This window comes from Ciconia boyciana, chromosome 8 (genome assembly GCF_034638445.1).
Source record: "Ciconia boyciana chromosome 8, ASM3463844v1, whole genome shotgun sequence".
Classification (NCBI taxonomy): Eukaryota; Metazoa; Chordata; class Aves; order Ciconiiformes; family Ciconiidae; genus Ciconia; species Ciconia boyciana.
In genome coordinates, this window is record NC_132941.1 from 30,239,559 (window position 1) to 30,258,721 (window position 19,163).

The 19,163-nt window shown below is 40.5% G+C and overlaps 1 protein-coding gene across 7 annotated transcripts in view; it reads right to left on the minus strand.

Annotated features, from left to right (window-relative positions):
- Positions 1-8,397, minus strand: part of CCAR1 (cell division cycle and apoptosis regulator 1) — a 29,145-nt gene extending 20,748 nt beyond the window's left edge. For 4 of the 7 annotated variants that reach the window (XM_072869660.1, XM_072869658.1, XM_072869654.1 and 1 more), the window contains exons 1-3: positions 8,280-8,382; positions 7,224-7,342; positions 123-295 (exon numbers count right to left, since the gene is read on the minus strand). In XM_072869660.1, coding sequence (XP_072725761.1) covers positions 123-295; positions 7,224-7,296 — 246 coding nt within the window. In that variant the 5' untranslated portion in view covers positions 7,297-7,342; positions 8,280-8,382. Of the gene's footprint in view, positions 1-122; positions 296-7,223; positions 7,402-7,965; positions 7,988-8,279 lie in introns of those variants that run through there. The other 3 variants (XM_072869655.1, XM_072869657.1, XM_072869661.1) reach the window with 3 other exon arrangements.
- Between the last annotated feature and the right edge of the window lie 10,766 nt (positions 8,398-19,163).

Genomic DNA, 19,163 nt, shown 5'->3' on the forward strand with positions numbered 1-19,163 from the left:
TTATACTGCAATGTTCACCATTTCCCATTCTGCTTTTCTCCTGGGTAGTTTAGCTTTACAAAGCCACTGTTTTATATTGTTAAAGTTCATACAGTCAACAGCAAATGCTCCTTTTTCTTTACCTGCTGTAATGCAGCTGCTGCAGCTGCAGCCTGCTGCTGTAAAGCAGCTGTCTGAGTTAGCTGATAGTTCGTTGGTGTTTGCGTAGTTAGGCCTGCTGCTGCCAATGCCGTCTGCTGGGTGTATATTGTAGGAGAGGCTCCAAGCAGCGATGGCTGCTGTACACCAAGAGCAGCTGAAAAGAGAACACACAGAGTAAGTACTAAGAGCAACTTCAAACATCTGAGGTATCCGACAGTTATACTAGATGCAGTATGTGACGCTTCACTCTTGAGTCAGGCTCACGAAGTAGATAAATCCAATGCCAAAATTCAAGATAAAGGATCACACCTCACTAGCTTCTCTTCTAAATTCATTTACAAATAGTATACCACAGCAGAGGCACAGAGACCACTTAATTTCCTTCTCTCAAGTTGCTCATGATTTTATAGCTCTAGTAGTTGTCATTCCCATCTGCGCCCACCCCCACCATACACACACTGTATTCTTTCTTGAAAATATTTCAGGTTTTGGATGAGCCAGATGAAGATTGTTGCTCTGTTCTGTAAATTAACATATTTCATTCCACCTGAGGGCAAGAGAAATCTTTACTGTAATAGCAGCTATGAAATGGAGGCTTATGGAACGTGTCCTCTGAAAAGGCACAAGGCTTCGCTTCACTCAGTACTGTCTTTGTCCCTGAGTGAGCTGGATTTTGTAGATGTGGGGGCTGGTAGAGAAGGAATAGCCTTATAACAACAGGGAGTTTAATTGGTCCCCACATATAAAGGGACCAACTCAAGCTCTCTCCAGCACTCACTAGGAAGGGTTTGTGCTGCTCAGACTCAAACTGCCTGGAAGGAACGATTAGTTTATTTTATTGTCATATCAGCTTTTAATTCACTGCAGAAGATTAAGCAAATCACCAGAAGCAGCTATCCACGTACTATGCTTCTTATGCATGCAATACTTCCAAACAAGGTATGCTTAAGTATTACAGATAGAACTTTTGGGGACAAGAGCCCTGCACAATGCAAATCTGAGCGAAGAATTGCAAACATATCTGGAAACCTGCTCCCTCTTTGGCAGGAGTTTTTTAAAAAAGTTATCTGCAGCTGCATGATCAAATATCACTTCATCAAGCTATCAGTCTAGTCCACATGTCTAAATAAAACCAAAGAGAAACTCAGCAGGGAAACATATTGCCAGCAAAAAACAGGCCAGCCAGCCACCTTCAGAACTGAAGAACATTCAAGCTGAACAGGGTTCCTTTCTCTTCCAAAGCCATTAGAGGCACAATGAAAAGAAGAACAGATTTACCATATTATTCCTGCAGAATTTGTACTCCACACTATTCTTACTGATCCAAAATGAAGCTGTCATTCCTGACCCAGGGATGTAGTAAGAGATTGCTTGTAGTTGGTGATCATCACCATAGAATATACAAAAATGCTGTAACCAACTCAACAGACCCTGAATAAGGTAATCCTCTCTACCACGCTGTTCTTTCCAGCAGAGTACAATCTTCAGAAAACAAGTTGATGGCACTGATCATCTTACAATTTTGGAATGAAACATGGAAGAAATATATAAGCAACAGTGAAAATAATCACCATCACTATGATCTGTATCAAATATTGTCACATAAGTATTCCAGGAAGTAATACTATTTTAATAGTGAAATCAAGTATTCCATAGTGCAGCAAAATTACAGTATTTAGACTGTTATATTAATTTTTTCCCTTGCAAGCTCCAGCATTCGGGTTTCTTTAGAAGCCAAGCAAGCTAAATCTGAGGCTTCTCCCGTGACAGGCCCTCCATTCTCTTGATCTTCTTGCCTCCTGCTTGTCCATCAACTCCAATTTGAATGTGCATTTTTTACCATCCAGAAACACACTCTCATCTGGAACCTCACCAATGCCTCACATAACACCCCTTAAACAGACCTTTAAATCTAATGAAAATGCTTTGCTGCTGCATCCTGGGACAACTTTCACTTTTCTTGGCTGCATTACTTTGCTGGCTCACTCAAGGCAAATAACCAATGCATTAATCTCCTCTTATTTCCACATGCTGAGCAGAAATTCCTATTAGTGCAGAAACTCACTTCACATTTGAATCTGTTCAACTATGTTAGCTATTGTCATTCAGTCTAATGTTCTACTCCAATGTTGTACCAACACAGGGGGATGGAGTTGGGAAGCATCATCAAGACTCACAAGTTCTCTCCTACTTTTTGTACCAAGGATACCCACAAAAATATTAACATGCTTGCTCCCAAAACCAGATCTTGGGGTTGCTCTGCTCTTCAGTTTCCACTATGACAATTTTCCTTCCAGCATAACCCATAATTGTCTCAAATAATTCCCAGCCCACCCTAAGACTCTTACCCCATTTTGTTCATTGAAGGGAAAGGAAAAATAAAAATAAAAATTGCCACCTCTATCATCACTTTACAAGTATTTAATATTAACTGAGTATCACATAATCTACAACACAACACTGCAGATCAACTTACTAACAAAGGGCAAAGACAAAAGACTGCTGAGATCCCCTCAAAGGATAACACCTGTAGTAACAAGTTTTTCAAAGCTGTATCTTGTTCCTACTGATTTGCCCCGAAGTATTCCAGGAGTTTAATGTGACTACCTTTCATCTATGCACTCTTCTCAGTCAAACAGGCTCCAATTAAATAGGCGACTGTGTTTGCATTACTAGTTAAAAAAAAAAAAAAAAGAAAAAGGAAAAATCACACAGAAAAAGAGACAGAATGAATCACAGACTGAGTGTGGAATTGACATCTGACTGCCATATTATTATTATTGGCAACAAGCATCTGCAGTGACAAACAATAGCTTCTCAGGATTTGTAATTATCTCAGTAAGGACAGTGATGGAGATGACTTCCTTCAAATGCAGTCTAAACAACTTCCATTTGTACCAAATACTGCATGGCATGTCCATCTGAAAGGGTCTGGATAGAAATGGGAGTCCTGGGCTGCAGCTCAAGCATCTTTCTAGGTAACAGAAATATCTGTTGTACCAAACGCAAAGACAGTATTTAGTAGTCCCTCTTGCTGCTTCTAAATTCCAGAGACCCTTTAAGATTAGGGAAACACCTTCAAAGTATGTAGCTACGTTTATCTCCTTGGTAAGTGATGTAGATTTATTAGGATTACAGTAAAGGAGTACCCTGTCCAGGGCTTTGGACACTTTTCACAGTCATCAGAAATTATGAGTTTGGGTCCTTGGTTTTTTAAGTTTCTTCAAGCTTAACACACTTGCAATACAAACATCATACAACCTACTCAAAAAAAAAAAATTCCTTTTAACAGGCACACAATAGAAACTAGGCTCAGCATATTTATCACAGGACATCCGTTTATAGCAAGCCAGCAAATTGTGCATCAGCTACTATTTCTTAGTGGCTCTGAGATCCACTGCATGCTTGTCCTATTCTTACATTTTCCTTTAGTCACCTCGTAGGGGCCACCAGCAATAACAAGATACTGAGCTTCAAGCACTTCTTCTTTCATCAGGTGCACTGTTCTCCACTCTAATGAAATAAAGTCTTGATATAGCAAAGACAATGACACCAATCAGCCAGAACGCAGCATTAGCTAGGACTTCCCCTTGACTACAGTTCTATAAAAACAGGCTTCACTATGCAACCAGAAATCATAACCCTGAAAACAGCATATGCCAAGAACTGTGATACAGACTAAAGACATATCAAAAACTAATAGCTGAGAGAACAGGAGGGGATTCTCCTTTGCAGGCGTATCAGGAACTTGCACATCATTATGCAAATTAAAAGTATAAAGCGTACTTGCAAAAAGCAATCAGTGCTATCTAGGAATTTTACGATTTTTAATTTTTTAAACTTTAATTTTCTGTAGGAGGCATGATTTAATTTATGCTTTAACAATGCTTAATCAGCATAGCAGGGACTTTATTCTGGTTTTAGTCATGTGATGCACAAAACCATGAGACAAGGAGTAGAGAAACAATTTCACTGTGTTACAAGTAGGAGTCTCTCTTCACACATAGATCTTTGCTGGCACCTGGAATTACCCATCTCTCTTCTAACACCACAGGCACAGACAGTAATTAGTAAGCTATCCCAAAGGGATCCTAGGAACCCTTCATTACACAGCATGTCACTCTACAACTACCTTGGAGTGTCACACCTTAATAATTAAGAGCCTTAACTCATCTAGTTACTTCTTCAGCAGGGATGGCCAAGACAGCATCCAAGTCAGCAATAAAAATAAAATTAAAAAAACCCAACACAAACCCCACAAAAACCAAAAAACCCCCACCCCTGAAATTACCTTTTTGCAATTATCAAACTGGGTTTATAACACCATCACTCACCATTTTTGACAACAGCTTAGGAAAAAGCTATATATCATGTTGCTTATGTTATAAAAATCAAGATCTCTTTCCCCCATACCTAAGCACCTTGATGCTTTGGAGAAGGAACCTGACACTTGGATAAAAGCAGCTGGCATGCATAAATATATATAACAGCTGTTGCCAATAGTCTGAAAAAAAAGTAAGAGTTTGGTAAATGTAGTTCTTTTAAATCAGTTTATGAACATTGAGCTTCACAAGGGTAAGCCAATCTGCACAACTTCTTGAGCGCAGCCGCAGGTGAGAAGTAGTACATGCCAGTCAGCATACCTAAGCACTGACAGCATCCATCTTCATCAGGCAAGCAACCTAGCTGGACAGTCATAGCTTCATGTTGAAAGGTGCATGAAAGGTGACTACTTAGCTGCAGTTCAACGGTAAACACTGTTCTTCAGGTCTCAACAGGGCCAAAGAGCACTGAATACTTTTCAAAAGAAGTTTCCTATGCGCTGTATTATAAATCGTTATAAATCAGAACTGCCAATAAAAAAAGCAGGGGAACAAGTATGTACATGGGTACTAAAACAGGAGCTGGGCAACAGAATCCTGGGCACTGGATTCAGTAGTACAGACAGGGAAGAAAGAGGACACAGACACAGTGATTGTGTATTGCAGTACGAATAGGAAAGGACTGCATAGAAGGACACAAGGAGCTAAATGCCTTCAAGTGATACTGGAGAGAAGATACTACAGTGTGAAGAGTGACACTAGGAACATGAAGGAAGGCGGAACTAGCACAGGAAGAAGGCAAAAGTGCAACCAAGCATTAGTCTTTAATGGCTTTCATGTTTGAGTCAGGTGCTGCTGGATCAGATGAACAGCTAAAAATCCCTGGAGATACTGTCCTCATTGAGCAGGTGAAAAAAATGCCACAGCAACTGATGCTGACTACTCCTATCCCAATTAAATTTTGCACTTAATTTAACTTAAGATAGTCAGAAGTAGGCTAACCAAAGGCAGAGTCATAGGAACAGGAAAATGGATAAGAAGTTGGTGTGTGCTTTAGTGCCCTTGCTCCATCCACCTCTTCTCCAGGGCCCCCTTCTGGTCCTAGCTCAGCAAGGTCTAAGATGGCTGCCAGCTCCTCCCCTTCAGCACGTTTTATGCAGCTTTCCCTCTGAAACAGGACATGGAGCTGGCCTTCAGTCTTCCACCAGTTTTTTTGATGCACTAGCTGTCACATCAGCCAACATATCAAGAATACTCTGGCCCAGATGCTGCCATTCTTTGATCACTCCAAGGTATCACCCAGTCAGACACAAGAACCAAAAGCAAAGTTTGTCTCTCCCATGTTCACAATGCCAACCCTTTCCAGCTGTTAAGCAATTTCTTACAGAAGGAGAATAGTGCCATTTGGATAAGGGAAGCGTGAGCTACTCAGAGAAACAGTGCAAAACTGCTTATCGGCAGCTGGTTAGGTATAAAAACAGTTTAGGTAGAGCGTGGAACTGAATGGGCATGGAGGAAAAGGAAAAGGCACACTAGGACCAAGTATTGTGAAACACATGGGGGGGGGGAGAGTGTGTGTGCGTGTGGCAGTTCCCTGAGGATACGCACTCAGATTGGACCAGTGCACAAAGTAAAAACTGCAGATGGAGGAGTTGTTTCAGGAAAGAAAACTGAGTCAAGGAGAAAGATTTGTTCTTTTCCTTCCCCTCCCAGACATGCACTTCCAAAGAATGGCAGGCATTCCCAACTTTTGCTAAGCTCCCAGATGAAAAACCACCAACAAAGGAGTATGTCATTCAACTTCATATCAAACCAGAGCAAGATGCAAAGGACAACTGTAAAAAACATACAACTCTTTAGAAAGACATCTCTTCAACAAGGTTACTGCCTGTGCTCACATTCTGACATCCTGAATTGTCAAAGTACCACAGCTTTGTTGAAGCCTTTTCACATCAGACAATGAAACTATAATATTTAGGAAACACTCTGTATTCAAGAAGAGAAAAAGGCAGCCCAGAACTGGAAATGGAAGCACCAAGATTCACCATGCAGCAAGCTTCACATTCCTGCCTCAAAACCTTTTATGCTATAAAACAATGTGAAAAATTAAAATCTAGCCAGCTAGGTTTTTAAATACACTAGCCTGTGATTAAACAAGGCTTCTTAGCTAAATTAAAGGAAACCCTCTATCATTATCAGGGCCATACCTTTGGTTATAGGGATCCTTGAGTTCTAACCTGGCATTAAAAAAAAAAAAACAACCCTCCCCATCCAAGCAGCAAATTTCAGAGATCTCTCCACTATGTGAAGTATGTCCAATATATTAGTAAAGGCAAAATATTTTGTAAACATTGATTTAGGCTGCCCGGGAAATGAAACTCAGGCAGCACTTAACAAATCTGTAATGCCTTATTAGCGCTGTTGTTATTTAATCTAGAGCAATGCAATTTGGTGAAAGGGAATTTGATTTACACATCTTTGGATATGAGTAACTTAATATCTTGTTTACTGACCAAAAGAATCAACAGAAATTCACCTGGGATTTTACTTATCACCCCTTAAAAAAACCCAACCCAACAACTAGTATTAGGTAATGAACTTTAATGACTCTGTTGTGTGAAAAACTCCCAACTTAAACCATTTAAATAGAATTTAAATAAGTTAGTTAGCATGGTGCCGCTCTTAACTGTATACCCAACTACGGAATCTCCAAATCTACTAGATGTCAGGGTTCAAACATTAAGTGATATGTAAACTGACCTGGCTGAGATACTGCAGTGGCTGTAAACTGAGTAGCCCAAGGGGGATTCTTCTGTCCTCCAAACTGAGCCATGGCGAAAGGCAAAATCTCCTGGGTGTCTATCTTCTATAACTGCGATCTATTAAAATAAAGCGCAGCTACAATCTTTGAAACATATACCATCAGGCTATTTTAATTCTGGGTCAAAAAAAAAAGAAAAAGAAAAAAAAGTGTTGAAAGATTATCTTTACACACCTAAAACTGGTGGACAACACGCATCAAAAGCGGGAAACACAAAAAGTTGCAAGACAAGTTATTATATTTTCCTAAGGCAGGATCTCCACCCTCCCCTTCTTAACAAGGGGACTAACGCTATTTAAACACAAAAATTTATTCAAGTTTCCAACGAAGACTAAGGAAAAGGTGACTCTGCAGAACGAAGGATTTTTATTTTTTATTATTATTTCTTTTGTAGGGCTACCGCTACGCCGCCGTTTGGAAGCGCTGCCGGCAGAGAACAACGTACGCTTTCAGCCATGGTTCAGGTTCCCTCTCCTCGAACAAGGGCACGTTAACCACGCGGACATGGCAGGGCCGCTCACCAACTCCGCCACTTGCCTGCCTGCCTGCCTGCCTCCCTCCCCCCGCACCCGCCGGAGGAACCGCCCGCTCCTTCCCCGCAACGATGATTTTTAACATCGGCTGTACTCCCCTCAGCACCGCTAACCCCCTTGCTTTTTGCGCGCGCGCAGCCTCAAATACCCGCCGCGTAGCCGGGCCCCGCCGCCGAGGAGCGGAAAACACGGCACGGGAGAAAGGAAAAGGGAGGCGGCGGGCGCCGGCAGGGCGGGCGGGAAGCAGGCGCCTCCCCACCCCCCGCCGCGGCGAGGCCACCACCGCTGCCGCCGCCCGCCCCTCCTCCTCCTCCTCCTCCTCCTCCTCCTCCCGCCGCCCCCGGCCAACAATGCGGGCCTGAGCGCGGGCTCGCGTCCGGCGTGCTCCTCCCCACTCCAGGCGCCGCCGCGGCCTGCGCCGGGGCCTCCGCGCCCCGCCCGGGCCCCTTCCGCCACCGGTACCTGAGCGGCGCCTCGCCGGAGCCATCGCCAGCCCCTCCGAGCCTCCCGCACCGAGCGCGCCCCCACTGCGCAGGCGCTCCCACCCCCGCGGACGGCACCAGGCGGCGGCGCACACTGCTTACGTCCGGGCCTGCGACCGCACGACGCCGGCCGGCCCGAGCGCGCAGGCGCGGGGCGGAGTCGGGCTGGCGGTTGGGCGCGCACTCGGCCTGCCGCGTGCGGAGAGGCCGTTAGGCGAAGGGAGGGGTCCCGCCGCCATCTTGGCTGAGACAGGCGGAGGGAGGGCGGGGCTGGGGGCCGCCATCTTGCAGCTGGGCCTAGTTGTTGCAGTGGCGGCGGTGCCTACCCTTTGGTCCCCTCTGGCCGTCGCAGGCGCGCTGCTCGACACTGTCCCCCGCCCCACAAACGACTCGTAGCTGGTGTCAGTCTGAGCTGTTGTCAGACACTTCTCATGCCACCTCATGGGTGCCTTCTTGCTGTAGGAAATAGGCAGGCCTCAGCCTGAAGCAAAGCCACGCACAAGCCCCTGCAAGCTGCTTTTATGCGTACAGGCATTCAGGCTGTTACGTGGGGGGGTAACAGGATCATGTGAAGTGAAGGCAGAGCAGACTCACCAGAGGGACTCATCAAAGCACTTAAGATGCTTTGAAACAGAAATTGCATCCAGGAATGATTGCAGTAAGTAGTTCAATAGTTCATGGGCAACAGTAATTTATCTTCCCTCTTCTGATGATATAAAGAGCCTTCCATCCCTTAAATAGTTTTTTACACAAGTTTGCTTTGAGGTGAAAGATGCACATGGGATATTACTTAACATTTGAGAGTGAAGTCAACAAGACACACTTTGTAAACAAAAATGGAACTTCAAAGTGTTTTATTTGTTGTCATTAAAAACAAAGTTAGTGATGGAATAAAATCTTGAGAGGCAACAACGTTAAACTCTCACTTAGAGTGGGCTAGATTATGTTGTAGGAGGACAACCAGAGAAAGAAGCAGGAGACCACCAGATGAAGGTAAATTTCTGTCAGCATCTGGTACTCAATAATATACAAAGACAGATCTGCCTTAGTCCTTTAAAGTACATTGCAAATTACACAAGGATTTAGATGTTTTACACTGATAAGCATAGTTGTTCATTTTTAAGTCCACACATTTTAAACCTTACTAATGTTTCTTCCTAGCATAACTCCAACTCACCCAGTTGACTAAAGCAGAATCTGTACTCTTTAACCTGGAAATAAGATTAGAGGGTAAAAAGGTAACAGCTTTCTCACACTATAAATGAAAAGGACAGTGACAAAATTGTATTAAAGGAGAAGATAATTGTCAGCAAATGTCAGAATTTTATGAAGTAGCTCTCTTCTTCAGTCTTTTGGCCCAGGGCCTTTTTATGAGGATGCATAATTCTTAGTGATGCTCTCAAAGAAAGCCTTAGAAGCTCATAGGAAACCACAAGCCTGGTTACTTCATGTACTTTCTCCTTTCCACATACTTATTGCTACCATTAGCTGGCAAATTTTGCCACTGCCATTTATAGTACACTAATGACTCCTCCTGAATTCTTTAGCTCTCTGTATCCTCTTTTCAAGATAAACCATGCTGTTGTGATGAAGAACAGTTGTAATGGAAATCACAGTGAAAAAGTGTGAGCACTTTAGTCTTGTTTCTTAAAATAATTTAGGCACCCTAAGTGTCTTTGAAGTACATTGGACAATTTCATCCAAAATTAATGAAGGGGCAGAAGTCTGAAAGATAACGACATTTCTACAAGTTACCTTAAAATAATGGGTCAAGTTGAGAAAAAGATACAAATTAGAAGGCAAAAACCATAAAGCATACCCTGCTTCCAGCCTTCTTGGTGGTTACAGGAGTTAAGAACAAGCTGGGGGTATTGTTGAGAGAAACGATAACTTTTAGAGCTTATAATCAAAGAACGTCATATGTATTTTGGTACAATCAGTACCTTTAACAAAGATTAATGGAAAAGCACAAAGAAAACAACTTTGGCATCAGGAAATGCTACATAGTACTAAAATCTCATAGTGCAAATAGTTAATACTTTGGATCTCTGGCCTTTAGTACCTAGCTGCCTACCTTTGCTCAGGAAAGCCATGAAGTTGATCTATGGCACCTTCCACAGTGGCGTACATGCTCTTTACTTTAGAAAACACGTATATCCCCTTTGAACAGAGGCTCATTTGGTACTTGCTGAAATACTGTTATTTAAAACTAACAGCTTTCCGGTTTGTTTTTTAAGGATCTGTGACTAAAAGAGCTCTCAGAAATAACACCTCTTTGTATACCACTTAACACAATCATAGAAATAAATACATTTTCCACTACCACAACAGCGCCCAGCATTACTGATTCAGCACTACAGAAGCAACAGCTAATACACCAAAAAGCATAAACACTGAAGGAGCAGTAGAAGTGTGCTGATCTTGGTATTGGGTGTAGGTGGAGTGCAGATTGCAAAGTGGATATCACAGGTCTCTAATGAGCATACTGGGTGTTCAAAAAGCTAGCATATGGCTTGCTTTGAGATAAAGGAGTTTCTCCATTAGCTCAAGGAATATGAAATGGTACTGTTTCTGCATATGTCATAAATTTTGGACCTGCATTGACCTTGGTGTTTATCAACATTTGCCACATCATGTTTGTTTGGTGCAGTATCTCACCTTCAGCTGCGAAAGAAAAAAAATCCTGCAATTCATTTCAGACACATAAACACATTTGCCCTTAGTGAAGCTGACTAATTACTCTAACTTCAGATCCCCGAGATATCGAAGAAGCAGAAAAATAATCACATTTGTCATTAAACAAATCTTTACTGTCTTCAGAGTGCCCCTAAGGTGTCTCATAACAGTGATTGTATCATAAACTTACCGCAAGACAAAAGTGTGTGCTGCATGGCTTTTGCAATCTAAAAGGAATGACTGGGTATCAGCTGTAAATAATATTTGTCATTGCCTTTAGAAATAAGTTGTACCTTACAGCCCTGGAAAAGTAGAAGTCCTATTTTTGAAATAACGTGAAACAAGAAACTTATAATGCTTATCCTTCTTTTGAAAATGAGAACATGGGTAAGGTTGGTTGTAAGGAAATTGTAAGAACTGTATGCTTCAGAGGCAAGTTCCCCTATTACCTACACTAGCACAGATTGCTTCACTATTACTCTTTAATAAATCACTATACATTATTGACACTATATATAGAGTTTGACACCATAATAAATACATTTTGGTTGAACACCTGTTATATAGTGTCCTTTATACAAAAATTAAGCACTTATCAAACAGTTGCCACTGTACAGCAGCAACAGAGGTACTGTGATATTTTCCTGCATCAGGTAGAACAAAACTAGTTTGAGATATCTTACATGCGTGCTGTGAAAGAAAAATGTAGAAGAAAATGTGGAAGAGGCTTATTTTTGGTTGAAGCAAACCAGAAACAGATTTAACTGTATTCATACTAGGTATTTAGGATAATTAATTGGAGGAAAAGTTACAATCTTCTAATAAACATAGTTTTGACAATGTGTACAATTGAGAAGACACAGAAATTAGTGTTCCATACCAAACATGAAGCTACTGGACAGAAAACTAATAATGATCAGTAACCAGTCATATTGTATCTGTCCAGCTAAATGCAAGACCTTTGCCAATTACAGGGAGATGGTTATTTCATTCCATTTTGATGGTGTAACAACTTTGAAGAGGAAAAGAGAATTATATTATGTTTTTTTCATATTCTTGTTGGAAATAGGTTTCTGTGCATCCTGCTCAATTCCTGAATTAACTTTCAGATCTATACATGTTATTACTGGAACCTGCTCTTTGTAGCTGTTGATGGCTTTATTTATGTATTCTCTTCAGAAGGTCAGAAAAGATCATTCAGAGATTCAAACACGTTTTTCCCTTTCTAGATATCCAGGAATACCTGATGATAACAACAGTTCAGTTAATGACTTTTTTGGCACTTAAGTTGTAGGAACCAAGTGCAGCATATAATATTCTAAGCAAATTATCACAGTTTTTTATTGCACAAAAAATTCTGTTGTAGTCATATGTACTGCAACTTCACACTTTCCCAAACACATGATACCTTCAGTACCGTAAGTTTATTACATACTGCTATACAAAGTATTTGACAAAAGTGTTCCTGAACTGGCCAGACCCCTCAAGAACATAGGAGGGACATCATAGAGTTAAATCAACCTGATTAGGCTTAGCGGATTGCAAATAACATTTATTTGTTTATTTGTTTTTAAGAGTCCCAGAGTAAGGAGGGAAAGGCTTTTATGGTCTATTATATTGGGACAAAATAAACAGGTTGAGAATGGACTTCTGACAAAGTTTAAATTAGTATAAATGCTCTAGCATAAGTAAAACAATTTTTAATTATTTTGAAGCTAATACCAGGAGCACAGGGAAAAATTTTCATCTTGATACAAGAAAGACATTTTTTACAGTAAGAACAATCAATCACTGGAAGAACCTCCCCAGGGATGTGGTGGAGTCCCTATCACTGGAGGTTTTACAGACACAACTGGTCAGGGTACTAGATAATTTCATCTAAACTCCTTTTTCCACAAAAGGTTGGGCCAGATGATCTTTTGAGGTCCTGTCCAACCTGGGGTGTTCTGTGATGTATGAACATCACGTACAATATGTTTAAGTGGTAAAGTTCACTGTCTAAGGGAATTGGTAGTGATTCAGTAAAATGACTTAAGATAATGCTTTCAGAGAGCTCAGAGAAGAGAATCTTACCTCTTGGTGAAAGTTGTTAGTATTTATTGATATTGCAAAAGTAGTTGGAGATCCTAGTCTGAAAAAGGTCCCATTTCTACAATTTTTATGTAAGGACTTTTACTGAATAGGTTGTTTGTAGATTTTAATCAGAACATTTACCATCCTGGGTTAAAAAATTGCAGTCCTGGGATAACATTACAGTACAGAGAAAGGACAGTAAAGTCTGTACATCCCCTAAATAATGAATTTCTGTCACATCTCTAGTCTGTCATATATGTTTGTGAGACTGGATGCCCTTGTAACTATTTCCTTAAATTTAAATTAAAAATACATGTATTTGGCAAGCGGTTGGTCCTTCCTAAATTCAAGTTTGACCTTATGTCCTAGAGGGCTGAATCCTAGAACATTTTACAGAGCATCGCACAGCTGTCTGCATTGGTATTACATGCAGAGGTTTGACCCAGTGAAATTATTAGGGGATTGGTCTTGATATAGCACATTTTACTACCTCTCATATTCATGCCACTCACATCTCTCACTCAAGAACGTGGGTTTCTGCATTTTGCTGCAGTTTATACAGATTGAATACAGCATTTAATCCCACTGTGATCTCAGTACGTGGTACAATGTTTATTTACACTTAATTTAGAAGGTAAATTGAATGAATGTCTTTCCCACACATAGGAAGAAAACCCTCCTTATTAAGGTTGGTACGTGTTCATAGCTATAATTTAGCCTTAGTTGAGTATCTGGCACTACTCCTGGTGCTGACAGATGGTAGTGCAGGGGGGCTACGGCATACTTTCAGTGAGAAACCCCAGTGAACTCCATCGGAAGTACCAAGAATTAACTCTTAGATAAGCTTTAAAGGTCTTTAGAGGTTTACAGAACAATACGAAAGGTAGAATGCACTTCTTAAGACTCCCCAGCTGCATTGCATACGATACAATAAATATATACTCCACAGCTGTATTGTGTACGATACAATTTGGAAATACATCCCAATATATTTCACAAAAAGGTTTTTAATCGTCACTGTGATGGCTAAGGGGGATAGGACAAGGGATATATAACAAGGCTGGATTAGTTCCAAAGAGGTTCTGACAGAGAACTGAAGCAACTCCCACCCTAATACAGTCATGTCCAAAGTTGAAGTTAATTTATGAACAAATAAAAATATTTAGAGAAACAGTACCATTTTTAGAAAGATATTTGAAATGAGGTAAAAAATTATGTAGAAAAATTAGTCTGTTAACAGCATAGTGCTGCCCACAGTGACAGATGGACTGGAAAGAAGAGGGCTCTTTAGATGGAAGTGATGAAGGTCTGCTCTTACACATCTGCTTTAGTGCAAGCAATGGTAGCGGCAGTACAGGAGAGATGCATGCTATTAAATGTAGCCTTGCTGTTACCTGAACTGTAGTTCTTGGCTGCACTTATGGCATAAAGCCTTCCACAGCCTCTGTGGTTACATTTTAAAAAAAAAAAAAAAAAAAAAAAAAAAGCTGAAGCAATACATAAAAATCTTCAGCTAAAAAATTTGGAACACAGACTAGAGTAAAGAAACAGACATATTTCTGTAAAAATAAGAAAAAGAAACTCTTAACATGTTTCTGCTAATAACTTGGAGGATAATCTGAAGTGAATAGAAGAGTGAACAGATTGTCAGTGGTGCCGAGATGAAATGTAACCTAAATACTGTCTTGGTGCCCTGTTAATGGGGCGACTCACCACTAGTGACGTAACTACTGAAAACATTTCTATTTCAGTTCTGAACTCAGATCCCTACACAAAGGCCTGCAGGGTCTGTGTTATTTACAGCTAGTCTTCTGCCAATGCCATGAAAGCTTGGCTTTCATTCAGTTGAACCGCTGCTTGGGCATAGTAATTTTATATAAGCAACTAAATTTCTTTTCCTAACCAAGTATAAAATGCATTTTTTCTTCTGAATACTCCCATCTGACACTTCAAAATTAAAAAAAATACATTCTTATGATTGAAAAGATGTATTAGAAGGAAACCCTTTTGAAAATTGTTTTGGCTGATCATAGTTAATGTGAAATTCCAGAGAAATACATTTCTTGCAAAAGGGGGAAATCTCCTTTTGGAAAATGTAACTGTATCTTTTAAGAGTAAAGCAATTTCTGAACTAAAATCAGACAGATTTGGTTTAACATTTTATGACTTTTGGTTTTGCTTAACCATTTAATGTTTGAGTTTTCATCAGCAGTACTTACTTGAGTCTTAGTTCTTAGGACTTAGGGTAGTACTTAGGGTAGTACTCAGTTCTTAGGGTAGTACAGGATAGCTCTTACCTAATGTTGGTTGAAGGAGAAAATATGAATGTTAGTTTAACAGGCTAACAGGCTTCCTGTCTAGGGAGAGCTATAATGCTTGGATCGTGCCTCATGAGTCACGGAAGATAAAGAGGCGTAATTTATGTTGACCAGGGAGCACAAGAATAGCTGCCCTGCATAAGGGCATAGGTTTTAAGGATTCCTTTCTTCTTAACCGAGCTGACTTGTATTTGAGTGCTTTCGGAAAGTCCTCAGTACCTTTAGGAAGGCCCTGTTTTTCTAGGTGTATCATTGTGTATACGAGAAATCCTTTCTCATCTATCTCCTTATAATCTTGGGGTAACCAAGCTGTATGAAAGACAGAGTTAATGCAACTCTATACACAGGCAATAAAGAAGAGAGATTGGAAGATGAATCCTGACCACCTTTAAAATCTTAGCTCCATTGCTTGAAAAGCAGGAAATTGAGAGCTGAGAACCTATTTCCCTTCTACTACTGCCTGCAATATTTAGCCTCTTTGTACAGCAGAGCACAGGCCTCTGATCTGAAGGACAGGCAGGTGTACTTCCCAGTGCTGTACAGCTGAGTGTAGAGATTCAGAGATTTAACTTGCTGTGGACCATGCAGGCTGCAATTTACAGGAAGAGCAGGGAACATCTTGAGAACCTCTATGTGCAGTAACAGCCCCAAGTGCCTCTTTCAGTGTGAAGGCAAAGGAGAAAGACTAAGACTCGAATATTTGCTCAGATGCAATAGAAATTACATATAAAGGGAATACTTGCCTGTACTCTTTGGGGTGATCCAGAGCCTCTAGTACTTGAAAGGCTTGCTGGTGAGCTCTCTACAGTAACGCATTCTTATTTTTTTCCTTTTTTTTGGACTACATAGCTAGTCAGATCTCACAAGAGCTACAGCCTAAAGAGGGTTGTTATGCAGTAGCACACCTGAGCCACTTACATCTTCTTACCCTCATACAACAGGGTAATTTGCAACAGCCCCACAAATCTCACCCTTCAAATTTGTAGCAGCTGTAAGATAGATTAATCCTTCCAAGGCTTTCTGCTATTGTGGGGGTGAGTTGGGGTCTATCATAGAAGTGTTTGCTTGATGAAGCACAGGATTTCCCTGAAGGGATTCCTCAAATGAAGGGAGTCAGTCATCAGTATGCAAAACTAGAAGTCTACGTGTAAAACAAAGTGGTCACAAGAAACTGAACTGCCCACTTGTTACACCACAGGAGGCAAAAGTTTTACTGTTCTGAGCTGAAAAAAAAACACTAAGTCATGATGCCTCCAGCAACAATTCAGGATGACTTCAGGATCAAACAGCAAAGTGTTACCCAGTTATGTTATGAATGAATGGAGATGGACACCTGATACAGTAGGGATTTTACGTAATTTTTGGCCTTGTGTAAAAAGACATTGACATTTTCAAGAATTCAGCTGCTAAGGATTTTGTATAACTGGTGTATATCATAAAAACAAGAGTATCCACAAATAAGCAGACTGGACAGGGAATTAAGAAGCCCACCTTAGGAATCGTGCTCCATCCAACAGTTATTGAAACAGCTGGGTTTAAATTTCCACATTTTAAATATTTTTCCAGTGTGTCTTAGATTGAAAGCACAGATGGGTATTGGTGATAATTATTTTATTTTAGACTATCTAAGACATTGCTTGAACCAAAACACTACTCGTTGAAGCACTATCATTACATTTGAATATGATGCTTGTTCTGATGTAGAAAATTCACAGAAAGTCCTATAGTTTAATGAATACCGCTTCTGAAGATGTAAACTAATGTTGTATAATAATATATGACAACAGTAATCAGCATTAGCCTCATCCAACAGCAGTCAAACCCTGCTGTTCTATGATCTTTGTCAGGTATTAGAGTACTGCAGAAATGTGTAACTATAGCACTAGCAAGTTTATCTTGCAGTTTAAACTATTGTTAACGATACCATTTTAATAGGTATTGTCATTTAAGGCTGTAGCATCTTAAGAATTTAAAAGCAACCAACTGTACTACATCAATATTCTATTACCTGTATAATTAATATAAGAAATCTAAAATATGAGAAAGCACTGAAGCCACCTCTAGGTGTTGAGATAAACTCATGTTTGGCAACCTTGCAGGGATGTCAGGGCGGGTAAACTTGGTTTGGTTTTGTTTCCACAAGCTACAGGTGAAGCTGTGTTTTAAAATCTCAGTATGTAATATGCTCCATAATGTATGAAGAAATGTAGCTCTGACTGGGAGCACACTAGGCAGTGGCAATGCCAGGGGAGGCAATAAGCAGTTGGCTGGCAGTTTCTGAAAGGGAGCTGGAAAATGTTGCTTGTCATCAACGTCTCTCCCTCGATAATGATGTTCTTGGGTCTGCTCCCATGTATTTAAGTGCCATTCAAAATCCACGTGCTTTCTTAGACACCTGTGCTATAGGTTACAGTCTCTCATATCAAACCGTGGAATGTGTAGCTCTGTTGAAAGATTTGATGGTACGGTTTAGAGGAGGCCTGGGGCAAGTTGGGAGATGTTGCTATAAAAACCCAGTAATTATTATCCTCTAAAAGAGCAGTGAATTACGTAGGAGGGTGAAGGCCTTCCTGTTGGATTACTGCACTCAGCTCCCAGGAACTAGATGCACCATGTCATATAATGTAGTTTATTACTAGGGAATTATTGAAGCCTGATGATAGCAGCATTTTTCTGCCCTCTAGGAGATTCCAGTTATCTGGAAGATTATTGTAACAGCAGCTTTTACTACTGCACTTACTGGAGAAGGAAAAGAAGCAGATATGAACATGCAGGGTTGTATTCCTCCTTCAGATCTAAACAACAGGAATTCTGTCTAATATTGTTGTTCTGCACTAAAATGTCACATAGTAAAGCAGACTAGTGTGGAGATGTGTTTAGTCTTGAGAAGAAAAAAGTACCCTCTGATTTGAAGCAAATAAAACCCGGACTGCTTCCAATGGATGGGAACTAAAAGTAAATGATTCCTATAACCTTGCTCTGCCAGACAGGGCTGGTGGAAAAAAAGAGACACTGTGTAGATGTGTTCACAAATCATTTTGTCCTTTTTAGTCAGAAGATGATGAAGTTCAGAATTTTCTGGCTGCTTCTCTTGCTGTGCAGCTCTGCCTGGGACAGGTCAGTCCTGCACGAAGCAAAGGCAGACTGACCACAGGGACCAGATAGCTGAATGATTTATGCCCATCCCTTTCCAATGCAGAAACCCTGCTGACTTGGGTGAACCTACTGTAGTCCTATAGGGCCGAGTTAATTCATAAATCTATTCCTACATGTAATAATGGTTATTAGTGATAAGAGCAAAATTTCTGCAGGGAAAATGGCTCGTAAAATGAAAATACTTTTATTAGCAATTATTTTCTTACTCCTCCCTTAAAAAGACGTTTTACTGACTTTTGTTTTACTGACTATAGGGTGAACTATATAAACATACAGAATTAAAGACTAGTATTTTTATTCGAGTAATTCCTTGCTATTGTCAGAACATCTTTGATGAGGTTCTCAGCTCCCTCAGATCTCCTGCAAGACTAGACTATTTCTAGCTTTAGAATCAGTAATTTTTTAATTCCTTGTCTAAAATGTCAAGTCATGTAATGGTTTTAAATGGGACATATATGTAGCATTATATGCTGTATTATGAAGCAGGGCATTAACTCTGCTCTAAGTTGTATCCTACAGGCTCTCCTGGCCTAAATTTTTAGTCTTTACGTACTTCAGCATGGCTTTGTTTTGGTTTGCATTGGGAAAACAACTTGCTTTTATTTCTCAAAGCATTTTACAAGAAGAAATGCATGAAAAAT